Genomic DNA, 13,865 nt, shown 5'->3' with positions numbered 1-13,865 from the left:
CTTATGATGGTTTTGTCCCGCACTAACACGCATTAGACAATGACGATCTCACTTTAATTTATTTATTTTTGTTGTATATATATCACGCTTTAGATGTCAATTACTTCGTATGCATTAATCACAATCACATGCTTTATTTGCGTATCTGCTGATTATTGTACGTGATCGATCCGTTTTAATATTACAGTTTATTACGCTTCAAATTATATTTCTCTTGCCATCACTACCTTAAATAATTTATGTGTATAAATTCGATCTTTTGAATTACGGTAGTAAATTACAACTTGATATGGGAATATATGTTTAGTATCTAAGTCCTAATTTTCAATATTCAATTGTAGTGTGAACTATGTCGAACCTTACAAAACTCGAATTTGCGGCCCTTGATATTACTGGAAAGAACTATTTATCTTGGGTGTTAGACGCTGAAATTCACCTAGATGCAAAATACCTTGGTGATACAATCAAAGAAGGAAATAAAGAAACAAGTCAAAACAAAGCTAAGGCTATGATATTTCTTCGCCATCACCTCCACGAGGGCCTTAAGATTGAGTACTTGACTATAAAAGATCCACAAGTCCTTTGGAGTAATCTAAAGGAAAGATATGACCACCAGAAAACTGTGATATTACCTAAAGCTCGTTATGACTGGTTACATTTAAGACTACAAACCTTTAAGTCTGTAAGTGAATATAACTCAGCTATGTTCAGAATTACTTCACAATTGAAGTTATGTGGAGAGAAAATCACTGATGCAGAAATGTTAGAGAAAACATACTCTACCTTTCACGCAAACAACATTGTCCTGCAGACACAATATCGTGAAAAGGGATTTAAGAAATATTCTGAACTTATATCATGTCTCCTTGTGGCTGAGCAAAATAACGAGCTATTACTGAAAAATCATGAATCACGTCCAACTGGCTCTACTCCATTCCCTGAAGCGAATGTGACATCCCATAATGGGAAAGAAAAATATCATGCCAACAATAGTGGTCGAGGACGTGGTCAAGGACGTGGACGTGGACGTGGATATGGATATGGTCGAGGTCGAGGTCGAGGCTGAGGCGGTTCTTTCAAGAACTCGTATCCCCACCAGAAGTGGGACAATAAAGATGGTAACAAACAAGAGAAAGATAAAAGCGAGAATGTGACTAATGTATGTTATCGATGTGGAGGAAAAGGTCATTGGTCTCGTACATGTCGTACACCAAAACACCTGGTTGAACTCTATCAACAATCATTAAAGCAAAAGGGAAAGAAAGTAGAAACAAATCTTGTGTACGAAGATGGCGAAGGTGACTTTGATTGTGGCGATACAACTCACCTGGAAGTTGCTGATTTCCTCACCACCCCTGAAGGGAATAATTAATACTTATAGTCGTTTATGGTCATTCGGGAATAAAACTTTGTTTTCTTGGATTCAAGTTATTTTATTTTGGATTTTGTTTGTTTGAATTATGATTTTATATGACATTGTTTTCGGTTATTAAATTATTCTTATTGATATTTCATTTATTTGAAGAACATGAATACTCCTCAAGTTCAGTTAGCAATGAATGGTGAAGATTTATGCCTAGCAGACAGTGCAACTACTCATACCATACTGAAAAGCAAGAGATATTTCTCTTATTTGACAATGAAAGAAACTAGTGTGAGTACAATATCAGGTAGTACAAATATAATTGAAGGCTCCGGAAGAGAAAATATATTATTGCCTACGGGAACGAAATTTGAAATTATTGATGCATTATATTCTCCCAAGTCTCAAAGAAATTTATTGAGCTTTAAAGATATTCGACATAATGGATATCACGTTGAGACAATAAGTAAAGGAAATGTTGAATACCTTCACATCATGAGTATTACCCAAGGCACTAAGCATATTTTGGAGAAATTACCTGCATTCTCCACTGGTTTGTACTACACTAAAATCAATACAATTGAAACATATGCTACAGTAAACCAGAAGTTTATAGATAATTTCACTGTTTGGCATGACCGGTTGGGCCACCCCGGTTCAATAATGATGCGAAAAATAATTGAAAGTTCATGTGGATATTCATTGAAGAACCAGAAGATTCTTCCTAATGATTTCTCATGTGCTGCTTGCTCACAATGCAAGTTGATAATACGACCTTCACCAGCCAAAATAAATTTTGATCTATCAATTTTCTGGAACGTATACAAGGAGATATTTGTGGGCCAATTCACCCACCGTGTGGAACATTTAGATATTTTATGGTTTTAATTGACGCATCGAGTAGATGGTCACATGTATCCTTGTTATCAACTCGCAACCTGGCGTTTGCGAGACTACTTGCTCAGTTGATTAGATTACGAGCACATTTTCCAGACTTCCCTATGAAGGCAATCCGTCTTGATAATGCTGGTGAATTCACTTCTCAAGCCTTTGATGATTATTGCATGTCCATTGGGCTAAGTGTTGAACATCATGTAGCACATGTTCATACACAAAATGGTCTGGCTGAATCATTAATCAAGCGTCTCCAGTTGATTGCTAGACCATTACTTATGAAGTCCAAACTCCCAATCTCTGCTTGGGGACATGCTATATTACATGCAGCAACATTAATTCGCATCAGGACAACGAGTAATCAAAAGTTCTCCCCATCACAATTGGTTTTTGGTCAGGAACCAAATATTTCCCATCTGAAAATCTTTAGATGTGCTGTATATGTTCCAATTGCTCCACCACAGCGTTCTAAGATGGGCCCTCAAAGGAGGTTAGGAGTATATGTTGGATTTGAATCCCCCTCAATAATTAAATATCTAGAGCCATCTACAGGGGATCTATTTAAGGCTCGATTTGCAGACTGTCATTTTAATGAGTCAGTCTTCCCAACATTAGGGGGAGAAAATAAGCAGCTGGAGAAGGAAATCAGTTGGAATGAATTATCATTGTCTCATCTTGATCCTCGTAATAAACAATGTGAATTAGAAGTACAAAAGGTAATTCATTTACAAAGCTTAGCAAATCAATTGCCAGGCGCATTTACAGACCCAAATAGAGTGACTAAGTCACATATACCAGCTGTAAATGCTCCAGTTAAAATTGATGTCCCAGCAGGACAATATCAAACTGCTAGTGAGTCTATAGCACGCATGAAGCGTGGTAGACCTATTGGTTCCAAAGATAAGAATCCTCGGAAAAGAAAAGGAGCGGCGATTGAAAATGACCAAACCGAGGAGGCAAAGAATTTTGAAGGATCTCCAGAAGAGACTTTAGACATGACGAATGAAGAAATTCAGGTACCTGATAATGAAGAGATCTCAACTAATTATGTCATGTCTGGAATAAAATGGAACCAAAATAAAATCGACGTCGATGAAATTTTTGCATGCAATGTAGCAGTTGATGTTATGGATGAAAATGAGGATCAAGAACCAAAGTCTATTGAAGAGTGTACACAAAGTGATAATTGGCCAAAATGGAAGGAAGCAATTGAGGCAAAATTAAAATCTCTTGCAAAGAGAGAAGTATTTGGACCAGTAGTCCGTACACCTAAAGGTTTAAAACCAGTGGGACATAAATGGGTCTTTATGCGAAAGAAGAATGAAGATGGATAAATTGTGCGATACAAAGCACGTTTAGTTGCACAAGGATTCTCACAAAGACCTGGAACCGATTATGAAGAAACATACTCTCCTGTAATGGACGCAACTACTTTCAGATTCCTTATCAGTCTGGCAATTAGAGAAGGACTTGATTTACGTTTAATGGATGTAGTCACAACCTACTTATATGGGCCACTGGACAATGAAATTTATATGAAAGTCCCAGAAGGATATAAACTGCCAGAAGCAGCAAATTCTAGTTCTCGAGAACATTACTGCATAAAATTAAATAGATCTCTTTATGGATTGAAACAATCAGGGCGTATGTGGTATAATCGCCTAAGTGAGTACTTGTTAAAGGAAGGCTATAAGAATGACCCCATCAGTCCATGCATTTTTATAAAGAGATTTGGAGCATGATTCGTAATAATTGCAGTGTATGTTGATGATTTAAACATTGTTGGGACTCCTGAAGAGATATCACATACAGTGGAATATTTGAAGAAAGAATTTAAGATGAAAGATCTTGGAAAGACAAAATTTTGCTTAGGGCTACAAATTGAGCACCTAAAGAATGGAATCCTTGTGCATCAAACAACATACACAGAAAAAGTACTGAAAAGATTCTCCTTGGATCAAGCACATCCGCTGAGTAGCCCAATGGTTGTAAGATCACTAGATGTGGATAAAGACCCATTTCGCCCTCGAGAAAACGATGAAGAAATCCTTGGTCCTGAAGTACCATACTTAAGTGCAATAGGGGCATTAATGTACCTTGCTAGTCATACGAGACCCGACATATCATTTACAGTAAATTTGTTAGCAAGGTTTAGCTCATGTCCAACTCGAAGGCATTGGAATGGGATAAAACATGTACTTCGTTACCTCCAAGGAACGAAAGATATGGGATTATTCTTTTCTAACCAGACCAAAGAAGACTTAATTGGTTTTGCAGATGCAGGTTATTTGTCTGATCCCCATAATGCTCGATCACAAACAAGATATGTTTTCACATGTGGTGGTACTGCCATTTCTTGGCGTTCCATGAAGCAAACTATTGCAGCTACTTCTTCTAACCATGCAGAAATTTTAGCTATTCACGAAGCTAGTCGTGAATGTGTATGGTTAAGGTCTGTAATTCAACATATACGAGAAGATTGTGGCATATCCACAGGGAAAGAAGCTCCAACAGTTATGTATGAAGATAATGCAGCATGCATTGCACAGCTCAAGGATGGATACATCAAAGGTGATAGAACAAAGCACATTTTACCAAAATTCTTCTTCACCCATGACCTGCAGAAGAATGGTGATGTACAAGTTTTGCAGATTCGTTCAAGTGAAAATTTGGCAGACCTATTTACCAAGGCGCTTTCAACTGCTACTTTAAAGAAATTAGTTTACCAGATTGGATTGCGTCGTCTGAAAGATCTCAAGTTATGTAATCATGAGGGGGAGTAGATGCGCGCTGCACTCTTTTTCCCTTAACCATGGTTTTTCCCACTGGGTTTTCCTGGTAAGGTTTTTAATGAGGCAGCATCGTTCGCGCATTAGGAAATATTTTATTTTAAGAGAGAAATTTTATTTTTGCATAATGGACATCCAAGGGGGAGTGTTATGAAATATAATATGGATGCCCATTATGCCCCCGTCAATAATTCCAGAATATTCTAGGGTTCAGTAAAACCCTAACTATTGTATCCTTTATATACCCGGTACTATATGGAATAAGACACACAACCCTATTCTCTCTCTTATCTCTCCTGTTTATTCACAACACAAATGGTATTTTTTAAAATAAAAATGGTACTTTTTTTTACAGAACGGTACTTTTTTTAACATGAATGGTACTTTCTTTTTTTGTGTTTTAGCTATTTGTCTTTTAGGTAATATGTGTATTGCCACACATATCTGATATGCGAAAAAACAACCTCATATTCACTCCGCCTCTTGATAGATTGTCCTAAATGTTTTTATTCACTCTATTAAAAATTGGGTATACATAAAAGTACTCCGTAATGAATTATTAGATGTGTTATGGTTATAGGAACTAGAAAAAGATCTTTTAATTGGTGTAAGTATAGTGATTACAACATTAGGTACTTTCACTTAATTGCTAAGATCAAAAAATTTGAAAATTTGTTGCTTTACAGTGTATTAATTCTCATGATTGGATTACCGATCAAAATGATCCGAAGATTCTTGCTTCTAATCATTTTGAGAAGCTTTTCACTACTACCCCTATTAATTGTAAAAGAAAATTAAATTTTTAAAAAGAGATATGCTTTGACCGCCATGTAATTTTAGGAGAGTGAGTTGAATTTATTAGAATAAGATGAAAGTGGGGGTAGTGGGTGAATTATTTATTATAATAAAAATATGATATGAGTAAGCGTGGGGACCATAAACAAGAGAGAAATATTAATATAATTGGAAGTGATGACTAAGACATGTCAAAAAAGAAAAGGGTGTCTCTTTTTAAAATACGGTCGTTTAAGGAAAGTGTATCTCTTTTTAAAATACGGAATGAGTAATAGCATTGTTGCTATCATGTTTACCCAATGATATTGATGTTAAAAATTGTCTTTTTAGCATGGATGCCATGAAATGTCCGGGCCCAGATGGCATTCAACCAATATTCTTCAAACGTCATTGGGATTTGGGACCCTCTTAAGAATATTATACTTCGTAGTTGACTTTGTTATATCGTGTTTTTTCAATTCTAGTATCCCACAGGACATAAATAGATCGTATTTATCCCTCATCCCGAAAACGGTCAATCCTATTTTCATCTCAAATTTTAGACGAATATGACTTTGTAATACTATTTATAAATTGATTACTAAGGTCATAGTGGACAAAATGAGACTTGTCCTTGAGAATTTCATTAGCCCCCTTGAATCGAGTTTTGTCCCTAATAGAGGCATAGAGGAAAATATTATAATTGTGAAGGAGGTTGCTCACATGTTTCACAAAGCCAAAAAACGAAAAAATATTATGGTTCTTAAACTTCACGTAAAGCTTATGACAGTTTAGAGTGGAGCTTTATCATGGATGCTTTACTGGGTTATTCTTTTCCACTTCCTTTGATTAATTCAATTATGAATTGTATTTCTACTCCTATTATTTCTGTGTTTTGGAATGGTGAGATTACCAAGGACTTTAACCTTTCTAGAGGATAAGGCAGGGAGATCAGTTGTCTTCGTATATTTTTGTTCTTTGTCTAGAGAGTTTATCCTTAATGATAGAAAATAGGGTTCAAATCAAAGCTGGATACCTCTAAGGATTACCAAATCAATAAAACTCTCGCATATTTTTGTATGCTGATGATGTTTCCTATTTGGGTATGCAGGTACTGAAAACCTTAAGGTAATTATGGATACTTTGGATGATTTTGGTAATATGTCTGGTTTCAGACTAAACCTTAACGAATCCACCTTGATTTTCCCAAGCAAAATGAGTCATCTTATTAGGGAAGACCTGAGTGCTACTTTTAATTTAAAGGCTTCTACTTATTTTGGGAAATACTTGGGAGTTCATATTAGCCCTAACAGACTTAAAATAACTAACTTTACAGATTTTATTTAGAAAACAACGGATAGAATTAGAGGATGACATGCTAGCTATTAAATATGGCTGGAATATGTACCCTAATTAAATATGTTCTTAGTTCTTGTCCTGTTTATGCCATGCAAACATGAATTCTTCCCTCTGCAATTCTTTCTATAATAGAGAAAAGTTGCAAAAAGTTCCTTTGGAATAAGGTTGACAGGTCTAGATTTGGAGGGAGGCTACATCGCTGGTTACCAGCGATGTTTTGTGCCCATACCCAGCCTAAAAATAAAAGGAAATGAATAAATTAAAAAAGCTGGCCCACTTTTAATGAATTGGGGTAAATTTTACTTCCCCTGAGCTCTGGTCATTGGAAGGCAAAAAAGAAGGTCCTCCTTGAATCGTAAACAAGCGCAACAAAGAAGAGGGAGAAAGAGGTAGAGGAAGAAAATGACGGGAAGAAGCTCCTCCTTTTATGAGCATCAACAATAAAGCAATCTCGTTAGAAATTTCATCAAAGAACTACTATTTAAAGTTCCCGTATTTTTTAGTCTGAAATTGAAAGGTTAGGGTTTATTACCAAAAATGGAGGAAATTTCTAATTTATGCTCAAGCTCAGATGGTGAAGAAGATGAGAACGGAGATGAGGTAAGAATTCTTGTACATTCTCAATGTCAACAATTTCATGTACATTTCTTGTACATCTCTGAATTTCAACACATTCATGTGTAAAAGTAATTCAATTCAATCTGACTACATATGTATAGCCCTTCATGGTACTTTGATATACTGTCATATGTTATTTATTTTTTGTCATTGTTGTATTAAATTCTGCCCATTGATTATTTGGTACCTTAGGTATTTCATTTCGTATTCCGGATATGTTCCTTTAGAATTATGTTGGTGTTTATTTGACAGCTGTGTTATGTTAAGATATTGGATTTAGAATACATGTCATTGTGGGACAAATACTGTCACTGGTTTTTAAATATTGTCATTGATGATGATGTTGAAATATTTTCGGAATGTATAATTCGGTAGGTTGTATCTGACTGGTTGGATGCTAATGACGATGACATTCTAGTACCGTGTGGGGATGCAGAATTGGGAAACTATGATGAAGTGGGAAACTTAGGAGATGAAATTTGATGTCGTACACCATCGGAGAAAATTGTGAATTGTGAGGGCAAAGGTGTAGTGGAGGAGGTAGTTGTGGCTACCCCTGTAGTTGGTATGACGTTTTCATCATGGGATAGAGCTGATGAACATTTTAGGAAATACGAAAAGCAATGTGGTTTTGGGGTTGTTCATGCTTATGGTAATAACAGTCGCAAAGCTGGTGAGAAGAGGACCTTGAGGAGCTATGTTTGGAAGCGTGATTGTGGAGGCAAACCAGATTTACGATTCCCGGCGAAGGGGGTGAAAGCTACGAGGGAGATGATTACCGCCCCTGGTGTCCTTGACCAGAGGAATAGTAAGTCAAAAAAGTGTGGATGCCCTGTTCATATGTATGCGGTGGCAGACACTTCTGGAACTTGGGAAGTAAGGAAAGAAGTTGTAGAACACTTGAATCACAAGCCAACGCCCCTTAAGTCTCGTTATATCTCAATGTATAAGAGAGATAGTATTACTTCTGTTGTGAGGAGGAGGTTATTCAATGGTGTTGGTGGTGGTTCCAAGATCAGTAACATTCACAGGAGCTTAGCTAAAGAGAGAAATGGTGTAGAAAATATGCCTATAACTGTGAAGGACTTGAGGAACATAGTGGCGAAGGAAAAGAAACTCAAGATGAGAGGTGGAGATGCGAAACCCATGTTTGATTATTTCGATAAGATGACTGCCGGAAACCAGAATTTTTTCCATCGTTATAGATTAAATTCTAAGAACCGCTTGACTGGTGTTATGTGGGTTGATGCAAGGTGTTAGTATCTAACCTTCCTTTACTTGTATTTCTCCTTTCTATTTCTTTCTAGGATCTTTATAATATTTTTCTAGGCTTTAGGGAGAATTATTATGTTACTGTAATTCCAGCATTCACTGGCAAGTTTTAGCTAATTCAAAATAAACCTCTATGAGGGGTATGAACCAATACCTCTCATCAGAATTTGCCTTTGCTTAATTCATTTGTTGTTGCTAGCCTTTATAGATATTGTGTTGTCGCATGCTTTAAGCTTTCTAAGACCCAACAAAGTCTCCCTCAAAACAGGTACACTCTCGTCGACGGTCCCGCTTGTGCCTGCTGTGCGCACACAAGCGCCCCGTTCAACCCTCGACCCTCGCTCTTATCGCCAATAGGCAAGAGTGCTCTTCAGAATCAGACGCTTACTCGTCCCCCTACGAGTCACAAGACACTCATTCCGCACAAGGCTTGCCTCCTTGCCGCCAATAGGCCAGAGGGCGCCGCACGGATCTGGTGTCAAAATATTTGGACCGTGACAGTTGGTATCAGAGCCAAGGCTCGACCTAGGCCCCGAAAGACCCAAGGAAGAAAGAGATGGAAACGATCGAAGAAAGACTAGCCTGGCTAGAGGGCAAGTCAGAGCTAGACCCCACTCGAGGAAATTGTGATTGGCCAAGCCAAAGAGATAGAAAGACTCGACGGTGCGGTCGATGAGCTCATGCAAGAGAAAGAAGCGCTTCAGGAACAACTCAACTTTGTCCAGAAGCAAGCTGAAGATGCCCAAGACAAATGCGCGACACTTATGCGCGCTGCAAGGACTGACTCGGGTGGGGGTGGTGCGATGAAGATCAAACCTCCAAAACCTCGAGACTACAGTGGGGCTAGAGACTCAAAGGAAGTTGATAACTTTCTCTTCGACATGGAGTAGTATTTCAGAATTTGTCAACTGAGTGACAATCTAAAGGTGGATACCGCGACCATGCATTGGTCGGATGATGCGAAGCTGTGGTGGCGCACCAAGCACGCCAATATCGAAGAGGAGAAAATAAAGATAGACACCTGGGAAGAGTTCAAGAAGGAACTCAAGGATCAATTCTACCCCGAGAACACCGAGTTTGTTGCAAGGATGAAGCTACAGGAGATCCGCCACAAGGGCTCCATACACGACTATGTGAAGGAATACTCGACCTGCATGTTGGACATCCGATACATGAATGAGAAGGATCAGTTATTTAACTTTGTTCATGGGATACAAGAATCGGCGCAGCGTGAAGTATTGAGGGGGAAAGTCGACATTCTTTTGGCCGCTATGACTGTTGCAGAGCGATTAAGGGACTACTCCGTAGGGAGGGGACATCGCTCGGAAGAAGGAACAAGAGGGATGCCTACAAGCTTGGAGGGACCGACCCCAAGCTCACCCAAGAGTGCGAGAAGTGACTCAAGGGTGTCATCCAGCTCAGTCGGAGGATTCAAGAAAGGAAATTGGGGAGGAGATTCACAAAAATCCTGGTCATCACCTTCCGTATCAACAAAGGAATCCAAGATCGGCAGGACCTTACGAAACATTAGTAGACTTAACTGTTTGCTATGTCGAGTCCACACAAATGGTGGGAGTGCAAACACAAAGGGGAGATCGATAACCTACAGAGGAAGTTGTCGGCCATGTCCGTGGAGGAAACCCTAAAAGAGACAGACGAAGAAGCATGCAATGAGGACGACGAACCCCGCAGAATGAGTTCCGTCTACATGATGTATGCAATGGGGAAAGAGGCCCCGAAAACAAGAGAGGAATCCACAAACATGATGTATGTGGACCTCGTGGTAAATGGGAGGAATGCTCGAGCCATGGTAGACACCGGCGCCTCTCACAACTTTGTGACCGAAGCAGAAGCCCGAAGATTGGGGTTAGTGCTCAAGAAAGGAGGCGGTAGCATGAAATTCGTCAACTCCAAAGCCAAGTCGATTCTCGGTGTGGCAGAACAGGTGGAAGCAAAGTTGGGAGACTGGGAAGGAAAAATGAACTTCACTGCCGTCAACATGGACGACTTCAACCTGGTACTTGGATTGGAGTTCCTCCGCTCCAGCAAAGCAATTTTAATGCCTCACTTGAATTCTTTGCTTGTAGCAGGTGGACAAACTTGTCTAGTTCGAAGTACAGGTACCCCCACAAATATAAAAGAGAAGGGCAGATTCCTTTCGGCAATGCGAGTGATGGAGCCACTCAGAAAGGCGACATCCCAGATACCCCCTCGCATCAAAAACAAGAAACAAGATACAAGCTCAAGCCAAGCCACTCCGAGCTAGAAACCAAAAACAAGGAAGACTTGGATTCACAAGATTCACCATCCTATCAAGACACAACAAGATTCAAGAAGACTCCAGCAACCGCCATCAACCAACGACACAGAGAAGACTACAGAGTTTAGAATAGGAGCTTTTTCTTTCATCTTTTGTAACTCTTGTAAGTCGACGAGGGCGTCGACAGCTTAAGTGGGGGAGGATGTTAGAATCCAACCTTCCTTTACATTCTCCTTTCTATTTCTTTCTAGGATCTTTCTAATAGTTTTCTAGGCTTTAGGGAAAATTATTATGTTACTGTAATTCCAGTGTTCACTGGCAAGTTTTAGCTAATTCAAAATAAACCTCTATGAGGGGCATGAACCAATACCTCTCATCAGAGTTGCCTTTGCTTAATTCATGTGTTGTTGCTAGCCATTATAGATATTGTTCTATCGCATGCTTTAAGCTTTCTAAGACCCAACAAGGTCTCCCTCAAAACAGGTACACTCTCATCGACGGTCCCGCTTGTGTCTGCTGTGCGCACACAAGCCCCCCGTTCGACCCTCGCTCTTGTCGCTAATAGGCAAGAGTGCCCTTCAGAATTAGAGGCATACTCGTGCCCCTACGAGTCACAAGACACTCATTCCGCACAAGGCTTGCCTCCTTGCCGCCAATAGGCCAGAGGGCGCCGCACAGATCCGGTGTCAAAACATTCGGACCGTGACACAAGGAGTAGAGTAGCCTACCAAGAATTTGGGGATGTAGTATGTTTTGACTCTTCATACGTTACAAACAATTATGAGCTTCCATTTTCTAATTTTGTGGGAGTCAATCATCATGGGCATACTATTTTGCTTGGTTGTGCAGTAGTGTCTCATGAAGACACTGAAACATTTGTTTGGTTGTTCAAAACATGGCTCCTTTGTATGGGAGGCAAAGCTCCTATAAGTTTTTTGACTGATCAATATGCAGCAATGAGGAGGGCTCCTGAAATAGCTATGTATATTCTAACCACTAAGCATCGATGGTGCTTGTGGCACATACTTCAGAAATTTGGCAAAAAGTTGGGTAACTATGCAAAATATTCGGAGTTCAAAGGTGTGTTACATAACGTGATTTATGATTGTTTAACAGAAGAAAAGTTTGAGGTGAATTGGACTTCTTCTATAGAGTTATATGGACTTGGTGCAGACGATTAGTTAAGTGGTACTTATGTCATCCTTTTATCTCATTTAAAGGATCAATTTATTTCATGTTTTAAATGGTAAAGATAGTAAGTTGGTTATTCTGTGCTAAACACTTATGACTCTTTGATAGGTAAAATCTAGGAATTGACTCATGACATTCGCGTTTTTACGTCATTGTTGTACTAATTATTTAGTTAGATGGTGTTTACAGTTATATTATCATAAGCAGTGTTCACTGTAGTCTAAATACTTCCATCAATTTTGTTATTCATTTCCCGTGACTTCATTTTAAATACTGTCAAGGGATTTATAAATATTGTCACTTCTGTATAAATACTGTCATTGGTTTATCACACTTTATCCATATTGGTTTTGCTTTATATATTTTTGGAGTTCATTAAAATCTTTTAGGAGGTTAAATATTTTGTATAAGTCCAGGCTTGTACGACCAGAGACACATGTGGGTCCCAGCGTACATGAAACACTTGTTTTGGGCTGGAATGAAGACCGCACAACATTCTGAGAGTATCAACAGCTTTTTTGATAAGTATGTGAAAAGGGACACCCGTTTGCATCAGTTTGCAGAGAGCTACATTGATGCTATGGAACATAGAGTTAATACCGAGAAAGAAGCTGATGCAAACACATCCATTAACATTAAGGATCTGGTAACTGGTTTTCCAGCAGAAAGAGTATTTCAAAAGTTGTACACAGATGCGAAGTTTTTGGAGGTCCAAGTTCAATGCATGAGATTATTATATATCCAATGGCTTAGAAGAATTGAGTTGTCAGAAATTGAAATGGAACACCATTTGGAAGACAGGGTTTGGATTTACATAAAGGAAATTAGGAAGGAGATTATAACCGATAAGAGGAGAACATACGCAGTGCACTTGAATACCGAGACCAAACAAGCTTGTTGTTATTGCAAGTTGTTTGAAGCCCATGGAATTATTTGTAGGCATATGATTAATGTTTTTGACAGAGAGAAAATCACCGAGGTACCAGATGGATGATACTTAGGCGTTGGCGCAAGGATATTCATAGGCCGTATACCCGTGTCAAAGTGGCTTATCATGACCCAAGCAAAACTGAAGAAGTATTGCGGTATGACACCCTTTTGGTCAAGTTCGAGTCCATTTTCTTGAAGGCGGCCACCCTCCCCTAATATGTGAAAATTGCAGCTGCAACTTTAGATCAGTTGGACATCTAGCTTGATGAGATTATCAAAGTGAATGCTCAGAATAAGGAGAATGGCCAAGAAGATGAAGGAGAAAATCAGGAACATACTCCTCAGTCAGTGAACAATGGAGAATGCACCACATCAATGAACAAGGATGGAGAAGAAGTTATTGGTTTGGATAATC

At 38.9% G+C, this 13,865-nt stretch overlaps 1 protein-coding gene across 1 annotated transcript; it reads left to right on the top strand.

The window, feature by feature from the left end:
* The first annotated feature begins 349 nt into the window (after positions 1-349).
* On the top strand, positions 350-1,372 carry LOC110786150 (uncharacterized). Its single transcript, XM_021990688.2, has 2 exons — positions 350-1,049; positions 1,179-1,372. Exons 1-2 carry the CDS (start codon positions 350-352, stop codon positions 1,370-1,372), a joined length of 894 nt encoding a protein of 297 aa, XP_021846380.2.
* Positions 1,373-13,865: the final 12,493 nt, after the last annotated feature.

This window comes from Spinacia oleracea, chromosome 3 (assembly GCF_020520425.1).
Source record: "Spinacia oleracea cultivar Varoflay chromosome 3, BTI_SOV_V1, whole genome shotgun sequence".
NCBI classification, from domain to species: domain Eukaryota; kingdom Viridiplantae; phylum Streptophyta; class Magnoliopsida; order Caryophyllales; family Amaranthaceae; genus Spinacia; species Spinacia oleracea.
This window is presented reverse-complemented; position numbering and strand designations above follow the sequence as displayed.

What these genes read in the sequence shown, in the direction of transcription:
- LOC110786150 (XM_021990688.2), top strand. Translation starts at nt 350, where the DNA reads ATGTCGAACCTTACAAAACTCGAATTTGCGGCCCTTGATATTACTGGA. An exon ending in TGGATATGGATATGGTCGAG is followed by an intron (nt 1,050 to 1,178) that starts GTCGAGGTCGAG and finishes ATCGATGTGGAG; the next exon opens with GAAAAGGTCATTGGTCTCGT.